The sequence below is a fragment of the Ranitomeya imitator genome, chromosome 3, assembly GCF_032444005.1.
Source record: "Ranitomeya imitator isolate aRanImi1 chromosome 3, aRanImi1.pri, whole genome shotgun sequence".
Taxonomy (NCBI): Eukaryota; Metazoa; Chordata; class Amphibia; order Anura; family Dendrobatidae; genus Ranitomeya; species Ranitomeya imitator.
The window spans coordinates 496437035-496452784 of record NC_091284.1 but is presented as its reverse complement, the minus strand read 5'-3'; the positions used below and the strand labels follow the sequence as shown (position 1 = coordinate 496452784).

Below are 15750 nucleotides of genomic sequence, written 5' to 3'. Positions count from 1 at the left end.
TGCAAGATCTCGCCTCGTGGGGTAAGAATGATTCTGACATAAGTTTCTGTACCAAATATTAAGTTCTGTTTTTCTATTTCTATATCTATCAAATACTTATTTCATGCAATAAAATGCAAATTAATTATGTAAAAGTCATACAATGTGATTTTAAGATTCTGGCTCTCACAGTTGGTGTACCTATGATAAGGCTAAATTCACACTAGGCGTTTTTTGCAGCGTTTCTTTAATGCAAATTTTCAGCTGCGTTTTACCGTACCAACAAAGCCTTCCAGATTCCAGAAATCTCATTCACCCAGCTCAGGTTTTTTTTTATCAGCATTTTGTGCTTTGCATGGTTTTTGCACAATCAGCATGCACAAGAAACAAATCTTGCATGTCAAATCCGCAGCTAAAAACGTGCATTTTTTTCTGCAGCCTCTTTTCTGCCAAGAGATCAAGTTTTGCAGCATAAAAAATGCTGAAAAACCCCTTAGTGTGAATTTATCCTAAAAATTGCAGACCTCTCCATTCTTTGTAGGTGTGAAAACTTGCAAAATCGTCAGTGTCAGTGTATCAAATACTTAGTTTCCCCACTGTACATGTGTGCAGCAGTGATTGAACATGCTTGGGTAAGGTGGTATCCGAGCATGATCGTGTGTGTCTTCTGTGTGCTTGAAAAGTATGAGTCCCCACGGCTGCATGTCTTGTGGCTGTTAGTCACAACGCATGCAGGGATTGCCTGTGTGTTAAGCAATCCCTTCATGTGTTGTGGCAGTCTAATAGCTATGGGGATTAGAACATATGTTTCCAGCACGCTGAAGACACTCCGTTAGCACCCGAGCATGCTCAGATAACACCTTATCCCAGCACATTCACTCATCACTAGTGTGGAGTAATGCAGCTGGACTCTGATTCATGCCGCCCATCGCATGAAGTAGCTGTTAGTCTATCTTTTCAGCTGTTATTGTATTCCTACTGCTCCCGAGTATTCAAGTTCTAATCCACCATACAGTTCCAGAAGTTCATAGGATAATTATGTAGAGCAGCCTAAAGACACGTATTTGGAGAATCCTGTAAGCCACACCCCCTTGGAAAACGCTTTTAAGGGAACCTGTCAGCCGTTTTGGCCGATATAAGATGCAGCCACTGTCTTTCAGGGCTTATACACAGCATTCTATAATGCTGTAGATAAGCCCCCAACCCGACCTGAAAGATAAGGAAAATAAGTTTTATTGTACTCACCCGGGGGTGCTGGGCCTCTCTGACCTTTCCCGGTGCCTACGTACTGCAGTACTTTACTCTGCCCTCAACATGGCATATAAGTATGCCTGCTCATGAGCGTGATGTCGGGGAGCCATGAAGCAACAGGAGGGCGGCACTGCAAGAAGATGGGAAGCACCGGACCTGCGACACCCATCGGACCGGACCGCACCGCACCGGACCCCCTGGGTGAGTGTAATAAAACTTCTTTTTCTTATCTTGCAGGTCGGATCGGGGGCTTATCTACAGCATTATAGAATACTGTAGATAGGTTCTGAAAGGCTGTGGCCGTATCTTGTATCGGACAAACCTGGTGACAGGTTCCCTTTAACAATTTGCACAAAATAAAAAGGCTCATACTCCAGGAATCGTATGGCGTATTAAAAAAAAAAAAAACAAACAAAAAAACAACAACAAAAAAAAGCAGCAAAAAGCAAATCAGACGAGAAAGGGAGCAGTGGGAATATAATAAAAAACATTGGTCACTTTCGATCTGCTGACAGATCCTCTTCAGGAGCAAAGCCATGCATGATATGTAATATAATAATAATGACTAATTCTATCTTTTATTTCCTCTGTTTTACAGGAAGGGTAATAGTAGCAACCAGTAATGGGGTGTATATATTAATCCCCTTACCTTTGGAAAAGCAGATACAGGACCTTTTATCAAACCAGAGAGTAGAAGAAGCCTTGGTGCTTGCCAAGGGTGCCCGGCACAATATTCCAAAGGAGAAATTTCAGGTGCGCAAAATGTAATTGTAATGGATTCATTGCAAAGTATATATGTTTACTTTCTCTATGTCCTTCCTCATTCTTGGGCTCTCCACCAGAGGCCTGGGAGTTTATATACACACTGGGTATTTCTCTATTAAAGAATATCTGCAGTCCAGTCCTTGTATATTACTTGTGTTTTGCGTAATTCAATGCAAATAGCAGTGCATTTCCTGTTTGGTCAGCCGGTTTTAGAGAAGTGCACCGTCCAGAGCTATGTACTGTGCAATAATAATGTATCCGTGATTGCCCAAATACCCTTATGGATGGCTGCAATGGCTTTATGAATTAAGCTGGTTTAAAGGGAATCTGTTATTTCCACCTAATGTGCAGACAGGGACCTTGATTCCAGCTGTGAGTCGCTTCCCAGGCTGTTTGCTGTAGATTTGAAAATGTCCTGTTGATAAATCTGCAATTTTATCACTAGAGGACTAGGAAACTGGCTTCCATGTAGTCTTCCATTTTCAGGTGCTCCACCACACCCCACCACAGCTTTTTGCCAATGCACATTGTACACAGAAAGCTGCCAATAGGTGGTTTACAGAGAATTGGTAGATCTGCAGCAAATAAATCAGGAATTTTACCAAAGCTGCAACGACCTGCACTGGAATCAAGGTCTCTGTCCTTTCCACATACTGTTGTCCGATGGGATAGCAAAACCTGGTGACAGACTCCCTTTTACAAACGTAAAGGTTCACATTCATATGTTGCTGAATTCTCTGTGGCGAAATCTACTCAATAAACTAATTGTAAATTACTTCTGCTTCTTATAAATTCAGATTTTCATTTTTATTTGGAGAAAGTCGTGTGAAAATTAAATTCCCAGTCATAAGAAACAGTGTAAAGGACTGGTCTGAGATCCAAACCCAAATTTTGTTGTGTGGTTTTAATCATGCTTCCTGTGGGTAAGCCACATTAACCAGCTGTTGGAAACGGAAACTCCTCAGCTCATTGAATTCCATATTTCAATCTCACACTTGTTCTTTTATTATTGTTCCTGTCACAAATAAGGACCACTACACTGGGCATATTGCATAGCAAAATTGGAAAGTAGGCTTCAGTGACACTGCGCCACTGAAGCCTTGGAAACCAAAACTGTTTCACAAAGGCTCCCAATGGGGGAAGGTAGACCCAAACTCATATCACTATTACTGATGTTTATTGGACAGCTCCTGTTACCATTTAAATCGAAAACGAGAGCCTTTATAGCTGCCCATGTGATGCTATGTCATCATGGAATAGATGACATTATTGTTTAAGCGAAGAGAAAGCAAAGTGAAATGGAAAAATCCAAATAATGTTTGAGCAGCGGTCAGAAGGTAGAATTCAGGGAAGTGAGTATACAATACAGGAAAGCAATGTATATAGACTGCAGTGATGGGATGATTAGCTTCAGCATGAGTGCTAAATGCACAAAGAATAGATCAATATGCAGGTTGGTAATGGGAGCAGTGGCTCTATAATAAAGTAGTTTTGTCTGGAGAATCTTCAGATCTGCTTTTTTTTCTTTTTTTTTTTGTTCACTACATCTAAACCACAGGTAGAATAAAGCTTTATACGTGTTCTGCTCATTACAATGGATGTTAGATGTCTTTCAGAAGTGAGAGCCACAATTGGCTTCTTTGTTTATCCAAATTTAGAGGTAACAGTATGTAGGAATATGTGTCCTTATATGTACAAGTGCTTCTCACAAAATTAGAATATCATCAAAAAGTTAATTTATTTCAGTTCTTCGATATGAAAAGTGAAACTCATATATTATATAGAGTCATCACAAACAGAGTGCTCTATTTCAAGTGTGTGTTTGTTAAAGTTGATGAGTATGGCTTACAGCCAATGAAAACCCAAAAGTCATTATCTCAGTAAATTAGAATACCATATATACTCGAGTATAAACCGACCCGAGTATTAGCCAAGGCACCTAATTTTGCCACGGAAAACTGTGTAAGTTTATTGACTCGAGTATAAGTCGGGTATGCATTGTCCCCTCATTCCTATCCCAGTATGCGTGGTCCTCCCTCCGTCCCGTCCTGCTCTGTGTGGCTCCCCCTGTTGTATGCATGGCTCCGGCTTTCTCCCCCCCCCCCCCCCCCCCACGTCCCATCTTGTATGTATGGCTCGGTTCTCCATCGTCCCATCCTTGTATGCATGGCTCCCCCCCGTCCCATCTTGTGTGCATGGCTGGGCTCCCCCGTCCTCCCCCTTGTATGCATGGCTCGGCGTCCTCCCGCGTCATACTCGCCCTCCTCGCGCCGTCGCTGAATGTCCCTGCATCTCCATTGTCCCAGCATGGCAGCTTCTTCCTGTGCTGAGCCGTCAGGTGGTACCGCTCATTAAGGTCATGAATATGTGCTCCACGCCTATGGGAGTGGAGTCGCCTGCATATTCATTACCTTAATGGGCGGTACCACCTGATCGCTGAGCACAGGAACAGGAAAGAGATGCAGGAACGGAGATGCAGGAACGGAGATACAGCGACGGAGGGGAGTATTGATGTCTTGTGGAAGACGGCAGCTGCAACTGTCACTGCTACAGCTGCCGACTCCCCGCTCCCCCTTCCCCACCGCCTTTCTGGACCATGACTCGTGTATAAGCTGGGGGGGGGGGGGGGGTGGCGTTTTCAGCACAAAAAAAAGTGCTGAAAATCTCGGCTTATACATAAGTATATATGGTAATTAGCAAAAAAAAAACACCTGCAAAGGCTTCCTAATCGTTTAAAAAGGTCCCCCTTAGTCTGTTTCAGTAGGCTCCACAATCATGGGGAAGACTGCTGACTTGACAGATGTCCAGAAGGCAGTCATTGACACACTCCACAAGGAGGGTAAGCCACAAAAGGTCATTGCTAAGGAAGCTGGCTGTCCACAGAGTGCTGTTTCCAAGCATATTAATGGATAGTTGAATGGAAGGAAAAAGTGTGGTAGAAAAAAGGTGCACAAGCAACTGGGATAGCCATTTCTGTATTGAAGAACTGAAATAAATTACATTTTTGATGATATTCTAATTTTGTGAGAAGCACCTGTATGTCTGTATGCGATGCAACACTATAACCCATATTGTAACGAAGACGAAGGAAAAAACGAGGTTTCTTTTCTAAGGATTTTGGAAGCTGAAAATCCCATTTCCAGACCAGGCAGCACTTGATAATAGCACGATTTATCATCACCTGACAACTTGAAGAGCGCCTAGTATTCGTAAATGTGTGAGAAGAAAGTAGCGTGTAAAGGTAAGGATCACCACAAACAATATAACAAGTAACAATATTAATTGTATTAAGACAATTAAAATTAGACAAGCCACAAACAAGTTAAAAACAATAAAAAAAACCCACAAGGTTAAGAAATGAACGACAGTGTGGAGGGCCTTGTAAGTGCCCCACACACACACAGAGACCTTCCTCCACTATGCGCACTGGGAGTGTGTTAATGAAATGAACTTTCCCCTGAGGAAGCCACGCTGTGTGGCGATACGCGTGGGGTTTCTCCCCCTCCTGTATGATGTGACCGGGTTAGTTTCTTTCTCCAGGATCCAACAGGTCTTATGCAGCCTTACTCTTTTTTTTTTTCCCCTCCTTTAACCCTCTGTTTATTTTCCAGAGGGTCATTTATCTTTTTTGACCATCTCTCAGGATTACTGAACTGCTCTTGGGGGGTTATAAGCCTTATTTACTTAATCATCATTCTTATTATTTTACTATATTTTGTGAGTCTGCAGGCCTTATCCTGTTGTCATTTTTGTCTTTGGTATCACAATTGGATTTTGTCATCACATTTGCTGCTATCTGTTAATTTGCAGGATTTATCCTGGTGAGGCTGTTTAGCTCTGGTTACCATCCTGAGTAGCTTAGTGTGTTTTATCATAACACACTCCCGGTGCACATAGTGGAGGAAGGTCTGTGTGTGGGGCGCTTACAAGGCCCTCCACACTGTTGTTCATTTGTTAACCTTGTGGGTTTTTTGTAAATTGTTTTTAATTTTTTTTGTAGATTGTCTAACTTTAATTGTCTTAATAAAATTAATATTGTTATTTGTAATATTGTTTGTGGTGATCCTTACCTTTACACGCTACTTTCTTCTCTTTGGTCTCACATATATTTTTTAGCGTGTGGTTGGCGATCCCATATATTAACCATTAGTAGTGCCTTCAGGTTTTTTGTCTCTAGTATTAGTAAATATTTATCTATAACCAGTTCTGTGCAATAGTTTTAGGCAGGTGTGGAAGTAAAAAACAAACAAACAAAAAAAAACTGTTAAGGCCACATTCACACGTTGCGTCCGGTCCTGCGGGTTCTCCTGCAGCGGATTTGATAAATCTGCAGGGCAAACCCGCTGCGGTTATCCCTGCAGATTTATCGCGGTTTGTCCTGCGGGTTCCGCTGCGGGATTTTACCCCTACTATTGATGCTGCATATGCAGCAATATGCAGCATCAATAGTAATGTTAAAAATAATAAAATAATTATATACTCACCCTCTGACGTCCCGATCTCCTCGGCGCTGCAGGCGGCCGTCCGGTTCCAAAGATGCTGTGCGACCAGGACCTTCGTGATGTCACGGTCATGTGACCGCGACGTCACCGCAGGTCCTGGTCGCATAGCAAACCTGAGACCGGAGGGCCCCATGCAGCGCTGAGACTTCAGAGGTGAGTATATTATGATTTTTTTTATTTTAATTCTTTTTTTTTAATACAAATATGGTTCCCGGGGCCTGGAGGAGAGTCTCCTCTCCTCCACCCCAGGTATAACCCGCACATTATCCGCTTACTTCCCGCATGGTGTGCACAGCCCCATGCGGGAAGTAAGCGGATCAATGCATTTCTATGGGTGCAGAATCGCTGCGATTCTGCACAAAGAAGTGACATGGTCCTTCTTTTTTTTCCGCAGCAATTCAGTGCGGTTTTTTTCGGGATTTTCCGCAATGTGGGCACAGCGGTTTTTGTTTTCCATAGGGTAACATTGTACTGTACCCTGCATGGAAAACGGCTGCGGACCTGCAGCGTAAAATCGCATAGTGTGAACATACCCGAATAGTTTATTTATATCAATTCTGAAAATGCAAAGTGAATAAACAAAAATATAAATCAAATCAGTATTTGCTGTGATTGCGTTTTACCTTCAAAGTGGCTTCAAATGTATCAATTTATGCTAATCCCTGATGATATTGCAAGGATCCTCCACCATGCTTCACTGTTGCCTGCAGACACTCATTATTGTACCACTGTCCAGCCCTGTGGTGAACAAACTGCATTATGTTTATTTTTTATTTTTATTTTAACGTCCTTCAGCTTAATCTCGAGCCTTGGGGACTGGTTGATGAAGGCTTTGCAGGAAGATCGATCTTTTGCTAGCCTAGATAGGTCCACCAGGGTTTTCTCCACTGTTATCTTGATAGTATCAATCCATCGGGTTGCTGGTTTTCCTCTTTGCCTTGTTTCTTCTATTCTTCTGACCATGATGGTCCTTCTCCAGTGATTGCTCTCTTCATATGGTGTGTCCTAAATAGTTGAGTTGTAGCTTGGTGATCCTTGGTTCAAGTGACATGTCTGGCTTGATTTTTTTTTTTCCAAAATTTATTGATTTGCTCTTCTTTCCATTCATCTATATATATAATTGTCTAAGGAGTACTTCCGTCTGTCTGTCTTTCTGTCTGTCGGCAACTTCGTCACGGAAATCCTGCGTCGCTGATTGGTCTCACCAGCTGCCTGTCATGGCTGCCGCGACCAATCAGCGACAGGCACAGTCCGATTAGTCCCTCCCTACTCCCCTGCAGTGAGTGCCCGGCGCCCGCATACTCCCCTCCACTCACACAGGGTTAATGCCAGCGGTAACGGGCCGCGGGTACCGCACTCCGTAACCGCTGCTATTAACCCTGTGTGACCAAGATCTAATGTTAAAAATCATAAAAAACAAACAAAACCTGCTATGCTCACTTTCCGTAGTCCGACGATGCGCTCGCGGCTGCCGCCATCTTCCGTTCCCAGAGATGCTTTGCGAAATTACCCTGAAGATTTAGCGGTCTCGCAAGACCGCTAAGTCATCTGGGTAATTTCGCAATGCATCCTGGGAACGGAAGATGGCGGCAGCCACGCGCATAGGGACAGCTTCGCTGGATCCCAGCGGGTGAGTATATAACTATTTTTTATTTTAATTATCTTTTTTTAACACGTATATGTGCCCACACTGCTATATACTACGTGGGCAGTGTTATATACCGCGTGGCTGCTATATACTACGTGGCCAGTGTTGGATACTATGTGGGCTGTGTTATGTACTGCGTAGCCTGTGCTATATATTACGTGGCCACTGTTATATACTGCATGGCCTGTGTTATATACTACGTCGCCTGTGTTACATACTGCGTGGCTGCTATATACTGCGGGGGCTGTTATATACTATTTGGGCTGTTATATACTGCGTGGCCTGTATTAACGCATCGGGTATTCTACAATATGTATGTATGTATGTATATAGCAGCCACATAGTATATACCACAGGCCACGTAGTATTTGTCTGCTATATACTACATGGTTCCTATATACTACGTGGCCTGTGATATATACTATGTGGCTGCTATATGCATACATACATACATACATACATATTAACATAGTAAGGCCGAAAAAAGACATTTGTCCATCCAGTTCAGCCTATATTTCATCATAATAAATCCCCAGATCTACGTCCTTCTACAGAACCTAATAATTGTATGTTACAATATTGTTCTGCTCCAGGAAGACATCCAGGCCTCTCTTGAACCCCTCGACTGAGTTCGCCATCACCACCTCCTCAGGCAAGCAATTCCAGATTCTCACCGCCCTAACAGTAAAGAATCCTCTTCTATGTTGGTGGAAAAACCTTCTCTCCTCCAGACGCAAAGAATGCCCCCTTGTGCCCATCAGATATTTGTATTGTCCCCTTATATACTTATACATGGTATTAGATCGCCCCTCAGTCGTCTTTTTTCTAGACTAAATAATCCTAATTTCGCTAATCTATCTGGGTATTGTAGTTCTCCCATCCCCTTTATGAATTTTGTTGCCCTCCTTTGTACTCGCTCTAGTTCCATTATATCCTTCCTGAGCACCGGTGCCCAAAACTGGACACAGTACTCCATGTGCGGTCTAACTAGGGATTTGTACAAAGGCAGACATCGGGTACATATTCTAGAATACCCGATGCGTTAGAATCGGGCCACCATTTAGTGGTGTTAATAACATCCCTGTCCAGCACCATATTTTGAAGGTGTGTATTCTTCTTCTGTCTTTGTTACAGCCAAATATTTCACGTTTTGTGTCATCAGTCCAGAGCACCTGCTGTCATTTTTTTGCATCTCAGTTCTTCTATTTTTGTGCACGGTTGAGTCTTGTTTCCATGTGGAAGTTATGATTTTTGTCCACAATTCTTCCATGAAGACCACTTTCGGCCAGACTTCTCAGACCAGTAGATCGATGTAGCAGAGTCTTACTGCCAGATCTGAACTGATGGCACTGCTGGACATCTTTTGATTTCGATGGGAAGTAATGATGATATATCTTTCATCTGCTGCACTAATTTTCCTTGGCTGACTAGTACATCTACTGTCCTCAATGTTGCCCATTTCTTGGTGTCTATTTTATTAAGTCACTTTGCATTTTGATAACCGACCAAAAATAAATGACTAAGGCTATGTGCACACGTTGCGGATTAGCCTTAGGAATTTCTGGTGCGGATTCTGCCTCTCCTAGCAGAAAACGCACCTGCAGATTTGTCACGTTTTTTGTGTGGTTCCGCAGCGTTTTTTGTGCGTCTTTGCTGCTCTTTTCTTGCGGATTTGCTGCGTTTTTTACCCCTGCGGTTTTCTATAATGGAATGGGTACAGAAACACTGCAGATTCACAAAAAAGAAGTGACATGCTACTTCTTTTAAACCGCAGCGTTTCCGCAGCGGATTTTCCGCAAAGTGTGCACAGCATTTTTTTTTTCTCATTGATTTACATTGTACTGTAAATCAATTGCGGATCTGCAGCGTTTCTGCACCGCAAAAAACGCTGCGGATCGCAGAGAATCCGCAACGTGTGCACATAGCCTAATACTTCCATTTCTGAAAACATTTTTACTATGCAGCATTTTTTTCCACACCTGCCTAAAGCTTTTGTTTTGTATGTATGTACTGGAATGAGTACATAGCTTCTTATTATTGTAATATTAGTAATGCAGTAGCAGTCACATGCATCTTCTTGCCTTACAAGCTCAGTAACCAGTGTTTGTTCTCCACAGGTCATGTATAGAAGAATACTACAACAGGCTGGCTTTATACAATTTGCACAGCTTCAGTTTTTAGAAGCAAAGGAATTATTCAGGTAAATAAGCTGTAATTGCTCAGAATGTGATGTTAGTACCAGAGGTAATTAGGTGACACCGTATTGGATTAGCATGGCTGTATAGTCATCTGCCCTGTCAGAAACTGAAAGTGAAAGATAAAAGGGGGAATTCACTACTTATATATAAGTATTCCAGGTTCTCCTCCCTTCACAGACTACACAGATCTCCTGTCCACAAAATGGCTGCTGGTGGAGGTTCACGTGACCTGTTCTTTCCACCGGGTTCCTCCAATTGAAAACCATCTTTCCCTTGTGCATTGTTATTGGAGAAGACTGATGAAGCGATCTGGTCACGTGACCCTCTACCAGCAGCCATTTTATGGATAGATCTGTGCAGTCTGTGAGGAAATCTGCGGTAACAGGAGCAGGACGAGAACCGGACATATCTGTATATTAACCCTTTCATGCCGCGGCCCTTTTTCATTTTTGTGTTTTCGTTTTTCGCTCCCCTCCTTCCCAGAGCCGTAACTTTTTTATTTTTCCGTCAATATGGCCATGTGAGGGCTTGTTTTTTGCGTGCCGAGCTGACGTTTTTTATGATACCACATTTGTGCAGATATGTTCTTTTGATCGCCCGTTATTGCATTTGAATGCAATGTCGCGGCGACCAAAAAAAACGTAATTCTGGTGTTTCAAATTTTTTTCTCGCTACGCTGTTTAGCGATCAGGTTAATGCTTTTTTTTTACTGATAGATCGGGCGATTCTGAACGCGGCGATACCAAATATGTGTAGGTTTGATTTTTTTTTTTTATTATATTTTGCATGGGGCGAAATGGGTGTTATTTAAACTTTCATATTTTTTTATTTTTTTCATATTTTTAAAAACATTTTTTTTTTACTTTTGCCATGCCTCAATAGCCTCCATGGGAGGCTAGAAGCTGGCACCACTCGATCGGCTCAGCTACATAGCAGTGAACATTAGATCGCTGCTATGTAGCTGAATTGCAGGTGTGCTATGAGCACCGACCACAGGGGGGCGCTCACAGCAGGCCGGCATCAGTAACCATAGAGGTCTCAAGGACCTCTATGGTTACCATCCTGATGCATCGCCGACCCCCGATCATGTGACGGGGGTTGGCGATGCGCTTCTTTTCCGGCCACGCGACGGTTAAATGCCGCTGTCAGCATTTGACAGCGGCATTTAACAGGTTAATAGCGGCGGGGGAATCGCGATTTCACCCGCCGCTATTGCGCGCACATGTCAGCTGTACAAAACAGCTGACATGTCTCGACTTTGATGTGGGCTCAACGCCGGAGCCCACATCAAAGGGGGAGACACGAAATGAGCAGTACATGTACTGCTCATGTCATGAAGGGGTTTTAATAAGTATGACAGAATCAGGTCCTCAACACATCTGATAAAATAAAGATATGGCCAACCCCTTTAAACCCCTTTGACCCTGATTAGAGATTTCAGATATTAACAATGTGACAAAACCTTCCAAATCCTTCTGAAAATTGCAAAATGTTCTTGCCTTTAATATATTCAATTTTTTGTTAGATGTGTTTTGTTTTGTATTGCAGAAGCAGTCACCTTGACATCCGGGAACTCATCTCTCTCTACCCCCTTCTCCTACCATCCTCCTCTGCATTTATCCGTGCACATCCTCCCCTGCATGAATATGCCGACCTTAATCAGCTGACACGGGGAGACCAGGAAAAAGTTGCTACTTGCAAACGTTTTCTCATGTCCTATTTAAGTGAAATCCGCAGCACAGAAGTGGCAAATGGCTACCAGGAAGATGTAGATACTGCCTTACTAAAACTTTATGCCGAAGTGGATCACGAGAGCCTGTTGGATCTGTTGGTCTCGGACAATTCCTGTGAAGTGTCAGACAGTGCGGTCTGGTTGGAGAAGCACAAAAAGTAAGTGGTGTGCAGATGGTCGTTAGTCACCGGCGTAATATGTGAAACTGTCCAGTTAGGACTATGGGGCTGCAGACTCTAACGCTTACATATAAGAGCCTGTGCTTTTACTCCCTAGGGCAAAACATTAGAACTTAAAGCCTGTTTTCATTTCCGTAAGCAAATTATGGTTCCCACCTATTTTGCACCATAATTTTTTCGGCCACTCTCAACAACGTTTCAATAAGTGGAATTCACATAAATTTGAGCAAAACCAGTTCAAATGAACGGTAGAGTCACAGAAATTTCTGCACCAAATCTTCTCTATGGTGAGATTCCCTAACACTGGCTGTTCCTCTGTTCAAGCTGTAATGGGTGTATCTGAATAAAAATGTGCTCATGAGTAGAAGCACGCCTCTGTCCCCAAACTAGTGGTGAGGAAGGTGGCTCATTCAATCACCGGCTGATTTAGTGGTGGGACAATTTTTATTATTGGCATTAGGCTAGGTTCACATTGCGTTAGAGCAATCCGTTTAGCGCATAGCGCTAGCAGATTGCGCTAACGCTATGTCTTTATAGGGGTCGCGTTTGTAGTTCCCGCTAGCGCAGATCCCCCGATCTGCGCTAGCGAGGAACGGACCTCGGATGCACCTCGGATGCTGCAAGCAGCATCCGAGGTCCGTCACAAAATAACGGCACATCGCTAGTGCGTGCCGAAAATGGCATGCGCTAGCGATGCGCTACAGAGAAAAATCACATTGCTGTCAATGGGTGCGCTAACGGACCCGTTGCACGGCGTTAATTGCGACAATTTTGCCATGCAACGCAGTCCGTTAGCGTTAACCCATTAACGCAATGTGAACCTAGCCTTACAAATGAATCTTCTTTACTCGTCTAGCACCATTTTGATTACTGGAGAAGCGCTGCCCCGCAGTTTCTTTTATCATGCGCTGTCACAGAGGGTCAATCTCATGATACACACTCTCCTCCATCCATAGAACTAGAACTTCCATATGCACGATTAGCTTCAGCTACATGAAAAGGTGTGCGTTGTATAATAGAAAGGCTGGTCATCTTTACCTTCTTCTGATGGTTTTTACATCAGAACAGTCTTTGAGCTCAGTGCTTGGCTGTGTTAGTGATGCCCACTGTTGACGTAACCATCACCGTTACTGTTATAACATTGAGTCCTAAGCTTTGGGTTTAATTTTCCTTCCAAGATCCTTTGAGGTCCACTTTTCTTAAAGTAGAAAACGTCTTTAGTAACATGGGGAACCACTGAACAATATACGGGACACCTATTCTCATTGCTGTACAGGCATGTGACGCGTGGTATATTTCTGGCCTAGCACACATCTACAGTTGGGCAGTTTGTCATCCTTAGACAGGAAGTGGTTCTCAAACTGATTTAAAAGGATTCTACAATAAACCAAAACTAAGATACTACACTGTCTTTGGACATTTAAGCCCTGAATGCTTAGTTACTAAGGTGTTACAATGACTTGCTATCTTCTGATAGAAACATTCAGGTCACTTTGACACGTGTATAATAGAAAGGAAACCAACAAAGAGAAAAACACAAGAGAATTTTGGGTAAACTCTCCATTTGTAATCAGACAAGAATATAGAGAAGACTATGAAAGCTCAGATTCCTTACTAGTGTTAGTTTACTTAGCACTAAGGCAGATAAATAATGTAGCAGAGCTTGTCAGACCCAATAGATCAAGCTTCCCAATCTGTAACCTGATCAACACTTGCCACTTTTACAGTAAAGGTACCTTCACACTAAACGACGCTGCAGCGATCCAGACAACGATCCGGATCGCTGCAGCGTCGCTGTTTGGTCGCTGGAGAGCTGTCACACAGACAGTTCTCCAGCGACCAACGATGCCGGTAACCAGGGTAAACATCGGGTTACTAAGTGCAGGGCCGCGCTTAGTAACCCGATGTTTAACCTGGTTACCATCGTAAAAGTAAAAAAAAACCAAACGCTTCATACTTACCTTCCGCTGTCTGTCCCCGGCGCAGTGCTTCTCTGTACTGGCTGTGAGCACAGCGGCCGGAAAGCAGAGCGGTGACGTCACCACTCTGCTTTCCGGCCGCTGTGCTCACAGTGAGTGCAGGAAAGCACAGCGCCGGAGGACAGACAGCGGAAGGTAAGTATGAAGCGTTTTTTTTTTTTTTTTTTACTTTTAGGATGGTAACCAGGGTAAACATCGGGTTACTAAGCGCGGACCTGCGCTTAGTAACCCGATGTTTACCCTGGTTACCAGCGAAGACATCGCTGAATCGGTGTCACACACGCCGATTCAGCGATGTCAGCAGGAGAGCCAGCGACCAAATAAAGTTCTGGCCTTCTAGCCCCGACCAACGACATCACAGCAGGATTCTGATCGCTGCTGTGTGTCACACTGAACGATATCGCTAGCCAGGACGCTGCAACGTCACGGATCGCTAGCGATATCGTTTAGTGTGAAGGTACCTTTAGTACCTAAGGCTACTCTGAAGAAGAGCCGCAGATGCCGTCAGGTTGGAGATGGTTCTCAGGGCTCTGGTCCAGCGGTGACAGATTATTAACATAGCCGGTTTTTGTATTTTACTCACTTATATAGCGCCATAAATTTACACATCACCATTACCTTCATTATTGTCCCCATTGGAACTCACAATGTGTTTGGAGTGTGGGACGTACCCGGAAGAAACCCTCGCAAACACGCAGAGGAAATACAAACTCTTTGCAGGACCCCAGTGCTGCAAGGGCTGCACTGCTAACCACTGAGCCCCAGTGTTGCCTATGGATTGGATTCTGTGAAATGATTGCCGCCAATAATTCAATGTGAAGACTTGTTAAAAGGTGGTATCAGAACCAGTTTGCAATTGAGGCTTTTTTTCCCCCCCAAATCTGATATCTTACTCAAAATGAACTTTTCGCTTCTCTTTTCTGTTGGATCAAAGCGTATTTGCACTTAATGTGAAATTGGCCATATATGAGGAGATCAGAAATTGGAGCAATAGTGAGACTTTTATGTATAACTAGATGGCAGCCCGATTCTAAAGAATCGGGAGTCTAGAATCCATATATACTTTATTTATTCAAATGTAAGAATAATACAATTACCAGTAATAAATAATAGTAAGAAAGAACAAAAATAATAGGCAGTATATGGAGAAAACACCAAACAAAAGATCAAAATTGGTGTGAAAATGTCACTGAACCACTTCACAACTAAATATATATAGTTTTGGTAAATGGTATTATCATTTTTTTGACGAAATTCGGCAGGAGCTTGAAGAGCAACGTCACTGGGCCCGCCTCCACGCAGTAGAAACTTGCTGTGAGGTAAAAATTCAAAAATCACACCAAAATGGCGGGCGGAGTGTGTCACAGTACGGCACGTTTCTGATTGGTCGCTCGCAGCAGGCGGCAACCAATCAGACACTGGACACTGTTGACGTCACTTATCTCCGGACATTAGCTCCGGACATTAGCTCCGGACATTAGCTCCGGACATTAGCTCCGGACATTAGCTCCGGACAG

The 15750-nt window shown here is 43.3% G+C and overlaps 1 protein-coding gene across 2 annotated transcripts in view; it reads left to right on the top strand.

Annotated features, from left to right (window-relative positions):
• The window catches only part of TGFBRAP1 (transforming growth factor beta receptor associated protein 1), a 91631-nt gene that overhangs the window by 18097 nt on the left and 57784 nt on the right, over positions 1 to 15750 (top strand). For both annotated transcript variants that reach the window (XM_069757639.1, XM_069757640.1), the window contains exons 4-6: positions 1829 to 1983; positions 10263 to 10345; positions 11892 to 12233. In XM_069757639.1, the coding sequence (XP_069613740.1) occupies positions 1829 to 1983; positions 10263 to 10345; positions 11892 to 12233 (580 nt within the window). The remainder of the gene's footprint in view (positions 1 to 1828; positions 1984 to 10262; positions 10346 to 11891; positions 12234 to 15750) is intronic.